At 56.1% G+C, this 10,106-nt stretch overlaps 1 protein-coding gene across 1 annotated transcript; it reads left to right on the top strand.

Annotated features, from left to right (window-relative positions):
* The first annotated feature begins 258 nt into the window (after positions 1-258).
* Positions 259-9,340, top strand: NCF1 (neutrophil cytosolic factor 1). The gene is made up of 11 exons (XM_069791491.1): positions 259-450; positions 949-1,029; positions 1,381-1,456; positions 2,939-3,104; positions 3,243-3,298; positions 3,603-3,725; positions 4,274-4,381; positions 5,201-5,318; positions 6,180-6,287; positions 7,893-8,035; positions 8,883-9,340. Exons 1-11 carry the CDS (start codon positions 379-381, stop codon positions 8,999-9,001), a joined length of 1,170 nt encoding a protein of 389 aa, XP_069647592.1. The 5' UTR covers positions 259-378; the 3' UTR covers positions 9,002-9,340.
* The last annotated feature ends 766 nt before the right edge of the window (positions 9,341-10,106 follow it).

Genomic DNA, 10,106 nt, shown 5'->3' on the forward strand with positions numbered 1-10,106 from the left:
TCTGCCATCACAGGGCAGCGCCAGCAGTCAGAGGGGCCACTTGGCTAACGGGGCAGCTGCCCTGGCCCTGGCCCTTCACTGTCCTCTGATTTGAGAGGTGCCTCCAGGGCACCCCCGGGGCGTCCCTGCTGACCTCCTCCTTCCCAGCCCTGGAGCCGCTGGAGGGGCTGGGCTGGAGACTCCCCACGGGAAACACCGACTCAATACAAACCACAGCGGGTGAACAATTATGGGTGTGATTGCAGCAGGGCTTCCGCTTTCCCGCAGGCTTTAACAGCGGAGCAGAGCTGTGTGAAGGCAGAGGAGAGGGGAGGACGCCGAGACGCCTGGAGAGGCAGGAGCAGGGGCCGGAGTGGGACGCCGTGGCTAGGAGCAGCTATGGGGGATGTCTTCATCCGGCACATCGAGCTGCTGGGCTACGAGAAAAGGTTTTTCCCCAGCCAGCACTATGTGAGTATACAGCGACCTTCCAACAAGCTGAGTAGCGAAGACCAGCCAGGGTAAAAACCCGGCCAGCAAATTTTTTTAGACAAATGTGGCCGAGGGCCTAAGAGCATCCTTTTTTTGGGGGAGGGTGGAGTGGTGGCTGATGGCATGAGCTTGAGGCAGCCAGAGGCTAAAACGTCCTGAATGCACAATATTTTGGGCACCTCCTTTGCAAGCCATCAGTTACTCTGCAGGCTTGGAAAGGGCTTTTCCCTCTTTGATTCCCACCTGTCTGCATGTTTCTGTCCCCACGCCATCCCTGGTGAGCTGCCCTAGCGCCCAGCTCGCTCGCTGCCTTGGGCTTTGCCTAGTGCAAAGCTACTCGCTTTGGGGTGGTGGAAGGAAAACACGCAGTGTATCTAAAACTGAAACACCTGCGGGGCTCCCTGGGGGCTTCGGTCACAGCGGGGTGCAGGGTCCCGCTCACCCACAGAGCTGCAGTGCCTTTGCTTTGCCCCTCAGGTCTACATGTTCCTGGTGAAGTGGAACGACCTCTCCGAAAAGGTTGTCTACCGCAGGTTTACCGAGATATACGAGTTCCACGTGAGTCACCCTGGGGCAAGAACCGGCTCCCAGCCCAGCACACCAGGGCTCTGGGTGGGGAAAAATAAGAGGGCAAATTCCAGGTGAAATTGCCCCAAAACAAACCTGGCTCCAAAGAGGCTCCTGGGTCCCAATGCTTCAATCTCCTTCACCCCTTGAAATGGGGAGCCATCGGCTCTGTGCTCCCCTGGCAGATTTCTCCCAGTGCCGAGGCACAGGGTCCAGCCGGCACATGCCAGTGGCAGTGGGGTGAGTGCCGGGAAGTGGGGCAAGCTGCAGGCAGGGGTGCGGGTGCTATAGGGGCATATCCCGGTGCCATCCTCACGGCTTGTGCCTGGCTCTGCTCTGCAGAAAGCGCTGAAGGAGATGTTTCCCATTGAATCTGGGGACATCAACGTGGAGAACCGGATCATCCCACACTTGCCAGGTGAGCAGCACGTGCTGGGCCTGGGGAGTGAAATAGAAATTGCAGCTTGTCGGGAAATTCCCCAGCGGGCCGAGCTCTGTGGGCTGCCTCCTGCGCAGGTGCTTGGTGCGTTTCTGTTCCCCACTGGGTTTGAAATCAAAACCCCAGAATGTTCTGAGCAGCGGTGGTGGTTTCTCCCAATACTCGCCAGCCCCACAGACCCCGTCCTTCCTCCCTGAAGGCTGGGCACCCTGAAGACATGTCCTGCAGCATCGGCTGCGACCCCCAGCTGGTGCAAAGGGTCTGGCTTTGGGGAGGCTGAGCCCTCCTTTGGTGACACCATCACTGGGATTGGTTTTAGTGACCTTATGGCAACACAGATATTTCATAAGAGGAAGTGATGCAATGTGTCTTCAATGACAGGGAATGAATTCCTGATCCAAAGAGCTGACGGTTTGTCCCCAAGCAAGGTGCAGGTCAGCAAAATTCCCCCTTTTATTTAATTTCCTGCTTTAGAGGAGGCAGGAAGGAGTATGAGAAATAGCTGCGGGTTGTGGTCAATGCCTCTTGAGGAGGAATAAACCTGCACCACCACAGCAGTGTGGGTGCCACGTCTTGAGGGGGCTCCCCTCAGGGTCGGTTGGACTAACACGGCTGTGCCGGGACCCTTCCCATGTGCTGCCGCTGCCATGCTGGGACTCTTCAGAGTGTCCTTGTCCCGTTTGGGGAACTGAAAGCACTGGGGGATGAGGCAGGCGTCAGACTGCTGCGGGGGGGGTGGGGGTGTCATGGGCTGCACACATGCAGCCTGACATGGGGTTCAACACTGCTGTGGGTCAGGGCTGCCAGCAGCATTTTGGAGCCCTGGGGTCAAGACCGGCTGCTGCAGGACATGCACCATGGCCAGTGGGACAGAGGTGCATCTCCCCCAGCCACAGGCTGGTCCCGAGCCCCTCCTTGGGCCCCGGTGCAGCTGCTGTATTTGTAGACCAGCGGCTGGGCTTAGTCTGAGCACAGATGTGGGAGTTGTCCTGTAAGTGAAATGGAGTTGAACGGGGTCTTTTCTGGGCTTGCACGAGCTGTGTAAGGGTCCATGGGCTGCAGGGGGATGAGTCCAGCTGCACAGAGCTCTGCTCTGCACTGCCCATGGCACCCGGGCTGCGCGCTGCACCGTGCTCACCTCTCAAGCTGCATTGCCAAAACGAGGAACCCGCAGCTGTAGCTCTTCTGCAAAGCAGCCGTGGCCCCGCAGTCAGCTTCTCCCCAGCTTTTTCAGCACCGTGCATCGCCCTCCATGTGCATGCCAGGGCCAGAGCAGCAAAGGAGGAGACAGGGCCATGCTCCCACAGAGCTTCACCTTATGGGCACCATGCAGCCATGCAGCGCCCTGGGGCCAAATCCACTTGTTTTCAGGGAAAAATTAATGATTCAGAGCAGCCTGCTTGGGAAAGTTGTAAAAACAGGGCACTCTGCTTTTTCTGAGTGCTTTCCCCTCTCCCCCAGCACCGAAGTGGTTTGACGGGCAGCGCTCGACGCAGAACAGGCAGGGCACCCTGACTGAGTACTGCTACACGCTGGTCAACCTGCCCCACAAGATCTCCCGATGCCTGCACGTGGTCAACTTCTTCAAGGTCCGTCACGATGACATGAACCCTGTCACAGACAGCCAGTGAGTCCAGCTGCCTGCCATTTTGGTGGAAATCCTGCATCCCCGGCCCCGGGTGCTGGCAGCAGCCCACAGGGAGGGCACCACTGCCAGCGGTGAGGGGTGGCTGGTATTGAGCTGCCTTTGCTCTGACCTGCCTAGAACCAAGAAGCCCGAGGTCTTCCTCCTGCCAAAGGATGCCAAGAAAAACCCCACCGGTAAGAGGCCTCAGAGGGGTGCAAGCAGCTGCCTCAGCAGCAGCAAACCCTGGCAGGGAGAGGGGCAGCCATCCCATGGCAGATGCCGTGACTGAGAGCACGGTCTCTGTGCCAGAGCTGCAGCTGGGTGGAAACCACAGCCTTGGGGGGAATGAGTCCTTGTTCTGGGATCCAGCTGGTTTGAGACCAGAAGAGGCTGGGAGAGTGCTTTGGGCTGTCCTGGGGCTGCTTTCGGCTTGCCTGAAATAGGGTATTTCTGTGCTGGCGACTGGGAGAGGGAACGTTTCTCACTTCTCCCACACAGACATCACGGGCCCCATTGTCCTGCAAACATACCGAGCCATCGCCGACTACGAGAAGAGCTCCACATCTGAGATGGCTCTAAAAGCTGGGGACATGGTAGATGTTGTGGAGAAGAGCGAAAGCGGTATGTGTCCATGTCTCCGAAGAGCCCCTGAGGGCCAGCCCCCTCCTAGCTACCATTTCAGCAGGGACAGGGACTGCCCTTGCAATCTCATGTCCAAATGCAGCATGCGAGTTAGTTATGCCAGTGCATGGGTTAAAGGGTAGGCGGTTATTTCAGGGTCTCCTGATGGAGAGGAGAGGCTCGGAGCAAATGCAACTGGCAGGACCGAACCTCTTGGTGCTTCCTGCCCTCTTGGGACATGTTTCACATTCATATGGAGCCACATGACAGTTGGTTTTGGCTGGGGAGGGTGTGGGGCAATCCTAGAAAACCATGCAACCTCTTTGCATGCCTCAGCCTATGAGGTTTCCTGCCCAGGAGGAAACAGGATGAACTGGCCAAGCTCCTTGGTTCCACCATGTAAACAGAAACCGACCCCGGTGCCATCCCCTCCATCCAGGCCACATGGATGCCTGTGCCTGCCCCGGCCAGGGACAGACCTGGTGCTGGTGCCCCCACAGTGTCCCTGCAAGACCCTCTGCTCTTGCCCACGGCTGCTTTCCTTGCAGGATGGTGGTTTTGCCAGGTGAAGAATAAACGGGGCTGGGTGCCAGCTGCCTATCTGGAACCAATGGATGGTCCTGATGAGTCTGAAGAGCAGGAGCCCAACTACGCAGGTAAAATGTTGGGGTAACCGAGGTGTGCACCAGAGCACCAGTGTGCCGCACCTCCCTGCTGGGATGGTTCATTGCAAGGCCCCAGTCGGGCAGTCCACACTGAGCAGGACCGCTGGGCAGGGAGATGTTGCTGGAGGAGCTGCCAGGAGGGATAAATCTCATGGTTAGGTACCTCAGTGTCAACCTCAGGAGCTTCCCATGACCTGCAGCTCAGCAGTAGATGCTTGTTTTGGCTGATCACACAGGCACATCTTCATCCAGTGGCCATCCTGAGCTAGCTGGGTGAACACCAAGTTGCTGGGTTAGCAAAGGAATATGGTGCAGCATCCGAACCGAGGCACAGGCTTTCCCTAGCGCTTGGCTTCCGTGCTGTCCTTATCAGCCCTCCGCATCGCCCCACTGTGACAGCGGGGCCTTATTGCACAGGAGCAGAGGGAGGATCCTGCAGACTCATGCTGATTGCTCTCCAGGCTTCGTCTTTGTGGTTTTCGAAACACTGCAACAGACTATTAGCACAACACTTCTTCCTCATTTAATCATCTGAATTATAAACATGGTCTTGAGCAGAGATAGGTGTGCTTCCACTGCTTGCATTCACCAGCTTTCTCCTGGAGAGGTGCTGGAGGGGCTGGGATGAGCCACAGGCACTGACAAGGCTGAGGAAAAGTCTGAATCCAAACTTGGAGAACTGAAGCACCCTGAGTCTTGCCTAAAATGTAGGGTAGATGCCCTGGTGCCTCCTCTCCCCAGTGGCTGGAGAGGCTGAGCCCCATCCCTGGGGTGGTAGCACACAACCCACTGTCCTGATTTTGCGCACAGGTGAGCAGTACATTGTCCAGAAAAGCTACACAGCCATGGAGGAGGACGAGCTGACCCTCAAGGAGGGTGATACCATTGAAGTCATCCACAAGCTGCTTGATGGCTGGTGGGTCATCAGGTGAGAGATGCCAAGAACAAATCAGGCAAGCGGGATTTGGGCAGAGGGAAGGGATGAACCGGCCGTTCTGCACGTTGGGGCAGTGAAAGCCACCGACCGTTTTGTGCTGCTGCCCAGCACTTCCTTTTTGCAGGGCTGCTTCTTGTAGCCTGTGGCTTTGCCAAATGTTAAATGTTGCAGCTGGGGCTTCCTCTGCTGGGGGCTTCAGAAATATCCAGGAAGGAGGCAGATGAAAAAAACCAGTATGCGATATTTTGCCTTTAAGTATTCTGACACATTGTGCTTTGCGAAACCTTAGCTTTCATCATAGCCCTGGCCTGCCCTGCAAACTCAGGCTTTCCCAAGGGGAATCCCAGCTGCACCTGTGTTCTGGAGAGTCACAGATTGTGCATTCACAGCAGGACATGGCATGGCTGCAAACCCTGGGGATCCTCCTGCCGCAGCCTGTGCCCAGGCGAGTGGCACCAGGAGGATCTCCTGGTGTTTGCAGGTGTGCTGGGCTGGAGGGGGAGATGGGCCAGGGACCAGGGAGTGTTCTTGAGCACACAGCAGCAGGGTGTCTGGCAGGAGGCTCTGAGCAATGCTTCAGGCGCCCAGCGAAACCCCAAGGGGAGATAATATGAGCTGGTAAGACCCTGAAAGCTGTGAGCCATTGCTCTCTCTGCTACTTACTTGCTTTTGGGACTCAAGCCACACTTTCAGGGAGAGCCACAGGCACACAGGGTGGGAGGACAGTCAAAGCCCCCCTCACTGCAAAGGACATGAGAAATAACCCAGCCAGCACCAGCTGGGGACAGGCATGAGGAGCTGGTGGTTGCAGAGCCACGGCTGCAAGCGATGTTGCTTTGTGTTGCACTGCAGGAAGGATGAAACCACAGGTTATTACCCCTCCATGTACCTGCAGAAAGCTGGGGAGGCGAACACCTCTGTGAAGAGTGAGCTGAGGAACCGGATTGCTCCTCCACGGAGGTAGGAGAAGCTCTGGGTGGGGGCAAGGAGGACTAAAGCTCTTCTTTGAGAGGGTGAAATGAAACCAGACAGTGATTTGTGGTGTCCCTTGCTCACCCTGGCAACGAGGAACTTCCCAGGAGAGACGTGAGCAGGGCAAAGACAGAGCAGGAGGCAGATCCTGCAGGGCTGCAGCAAAAATAGCTCAGTGCTCCCCGACTTCCAAGGGTGGAGAGGCACCCCAGCATTTCTGATGCAGGGCTGCATGATCCTTGCTCTGGCAGGTCCTCTAGCCAGGCGTATTTCTCCTTGTCCTTCTGCAAAGTTTCTTTTCTGGGCTGATCTTGTCTAATTTTCAAATTGGCCTTTTTCTTATTTCCTAAGTGCATCCACTGAATCTTTGAGAACTGAGGAGAGATTTGACTAATCAGAGTTGCCAAATGGCCTAATCTGATCGGAGGATTTGAGCTAATGGAAAGGATTTTATTTTGATTAAAAAGATAAAAAGCAATAATAACTCATTAATTTCAATGCAAAGAAAACTGCTAGGAAGGGCAGAGCTTGCCTCTATCTTTTCTTCCCTACAAGAAAACACGGCAGCCTTACTATAAAATCTCTCAAAATCCAGCTCTGCTGGAGCATGTATTGAGTGTGAGACAGTGTAAAATGGCCCAAATCCACCTATTTGAGCGCAGTGATGCTTACTGATACCCTTGGAGGAGGTGACGTGGCCTGTTTCAAGGACAGTGACTTGCCCCCCATGGTGAATGCTGTCCCTGTGGTGCTGGTGATGGCAGCCAGGCTGAGCCCTGTTGCAAAGGTGGAGACCTGCCATTGTGGGCAAGAGGTTTGCTATGAAATGGGGTGCTCAGACCAGGGAGGGGCTGAAGGTAGATGGGCATGTTGCCTTGAGCAGAGCAGGAGGACGATGGGGTGGACATCAGGAGCCACCTTGCTTATGCCTTGGTAGTGAATACAAAGCGGTGGCTTGCCTGGGGACGGTCCCCAACGCTGGGGGTTCCCCTGTGGCAACATGCCGCCGCACAACCCCAGGCTGCTCAGCCTTTCACTTCTCTCAGTAGTTTCTCTGCTGTGGGTTCAACACCGCACATACAGGTGCACGCTGACACGTACCTCACACGTGCCCTGGCCCAGGGACTGAGCCTTGGGCGTTGAGGAGCCATGCCAAACCCCACACCAGCATCTTAGTGTTGCAGCCAGTATAGATGCCATGTGTGTATGTCCATCCATCCAAAAGCAAAGCTACAGATCACTTCCAGGGCTTTCTCGAGCTCTGGGGAAAACCTCACGCTCATCTCATCTGATCTACCTTGCCATCCCCATCATTACTTTCCAGGCTTGTGCTCGGGCTTTACCGTTCAGTATTTGCTTCCAAAGCACCACTCCAGCTGCCTCCTAACATGCTGTACATCAATGTCTCACCTATGCCTTCCCTCGAGGGCTAGCATCCCCCTGCTGCTTTCCACCAGGTGAAACCAAAAAGCAGATATTGGGGTTTGGGTGAGGCAGAAGAGGAAGCACGGGGGGGAAATCCTCAGTGAGAAAGTGCATGATGTGAGAGCTGCCAGCATGGAAACTGAAAGTTTTGTTTCTCACTCACTGCAGATCCACCATCCGAAATGCGAAGAGCATCCACAAGCAGAGCCGGAAGCTGATCAGCCAGGAGACCTACAGAAGGAACAGCAAGAAGTACATCCAGAGCCAGAGGAACATGAAGGAAAACTTGCAGAACAAGGCCAAAGTCCTCAGTAAGTCTCAACAGGGCTTTTGCCCTGGATGTGGGCTGAAGTCCTGCAGGCACAGCTCATGCCCTCCAATGCCTGTTGCTGGAGCTGTGGCACGAGCAAACTAGACTGGGAATCCCTGTGCCACGCTGAAAGATCTGGATGGGGAGGAGGAAACGAGTCTTCTTTTCTCCAAACCCTCTGCACTTCATGCCCCAAGGTTGGGCTGTCCCTACAGGGCAGCACGGCCTCTGGCTCTGCCCCATCACAGGTGGGAGGTGATGCAGTAGGACAACACATGTAAGTCACACGTTGCCTGTCCACCCTTCTCCTGTGGGGAAAGCATGTGCAGGGAGGTGTTTCTTTTCAATGAGGTTTCTTACCTCTGGTCTGACAGAGAAGGAGCAGCACATGGTGGCATTTCTGCCCTCAGTAGGTCCTGGTAAAGGTAAGCCCACATTTAGGACCTGTGCTTTCCTCTCTGCACCTAACCTCACCCTTGCTGCTCTTACCATTACCATTATCATGTATGTTAGCTGTCAGCAAAGCACACAGAGGGAGGTGGTGCATAAAGAAGGAGGCTGCTGTTGAGGTAGACGCTTTAGATCTGGTAATCCCTGTGCAGGGTCCATGACCTTCCCAAGGGAGAGCAGCTCCTTGCACAGACCTAGAGCTGGGCTCCCGCCCAAGCAGAGCTCCCAACCAGGAACCGATGGGCTCATCCCACCACCCTGACCTCCGGGGAAGACCATCACACACAGCTGAGACAGGAGGAGAGGCAGGAACTTTGGTGACCATTACATGAACGTTCACATGAAGGTGTGGGGTGGTGGAGAGCTCTGACCCATCTGTATGTCCACTTCACCTGCAGTTGAGAAAAATGAGCAAGAGGAGAACAAGCCCAAGGCTCAGCCTGCTGTTCCTCCCCGTCCCAGCAAAGACCTCATCCTGAACCGCTGTACCGAGAGCACCCGGAGAAAGATCCTGTGAGCCCTCAGCCCCCCACACCAGCCAGCCGATGCTTTATCTCCGCCAGCTCCTGCGCAGCCGGGGCTCAGAGCCAGACTGGGGGATCTAGGTGGCTCTGGCAGCTGCCGCAGGCCCCGGGTCGCTGCCGGCCAGATCGGCGCAGCCCAGCGCCCATCTTCATCCACTGGTACGACAAGCCCAAGATGTCCTAATGACACTGTGAGGAGAGCTCCAGCCCCGCTCCACCAGCTCCTGGAGGGCTGAGGCCACTGGGGACCCCTCGCCACTAGACCCCCTTTTATCGTCTATTTGTATTTTGAATGATTTTGCATCTTTCACCAATAAAGGAGAGACACTTTATAGATGTATTTCAATGTCCAGTGGGGTATTGGGCAAGGGAATCTTGTGAAAGATGCTGGCAGGAAGGAAGTTTGGTGGAGGGGGCAAAAGGACAGCACCTTCCTCCTGGAAGGCAGCTGCTTCACTCCCTCTAATAGAAAGCGAAGGCTGGGGTGTGGGTATATGGTGTTCGCTGGGTGGGGTAGGAGCCATGAGGCGAGGTGGCCACGTTGAACGGCAGCAAGGTGTGAGGGCCGTGTGGGGTGGGTGGCCCAGGGCCCGTGGGGCTGCCAGGGCGTGAGGGGCGAGCGACTTCCCAAGGCTGCGGACGCTGGTCCCTCCTGCCACCTCATGGAGGACCGCCATGTTGGAAGGCCAGCAGCCATCACAGCACGGCCAGCGCCTTGGGGACAGGGCTGTTTTGCAACAGGGAGCGTGGTGCGAGATGCCACCACAGCCAGCCCTGCCACTGCCACACCAGGCCGGTTTGGGTTTTGGTCTGGGTCTGGGTTTGGGTCTAGGTGTAGGCTGGGTCTGAGTCTGAGCCCAGGTTAGGGTCTGGGTTTGGATTTGGGTTTGGGTCTGGGTTTGGATTTGGGTTTGGGTTTGGGTCTGGGTCTGGGTTTGGGATGGAGTCTGGGTCTGGCTCTAGGCATAGGTTTGGGTCTGGGTTTGGGTGTGGGTTCCAGTCTGGGTCTGAGTCCGGGTCCACGTTAGGGTCTGGGTTTGGCGCTGGGACTAGGTTTGGGATGGGTCCAGGGTAGGGTCTGGGTTTGGGTCTAGTTCC

The sequence above is a fragment of the Haliaeetus albicilla genome, chromosome 9 (assembly GCF_947461875.1).
Source record: "Haliaeetus albicilla chromosome 9, bHalAlb1.1, whole genome shotgun sequence".
Classification (NCBI taxonomy): Eukaryota; Metazoa; Chordata; class Aves; order Accipitriformes; family Accipitridae; genus Haliaeetus; species Haliaeetus albicilla.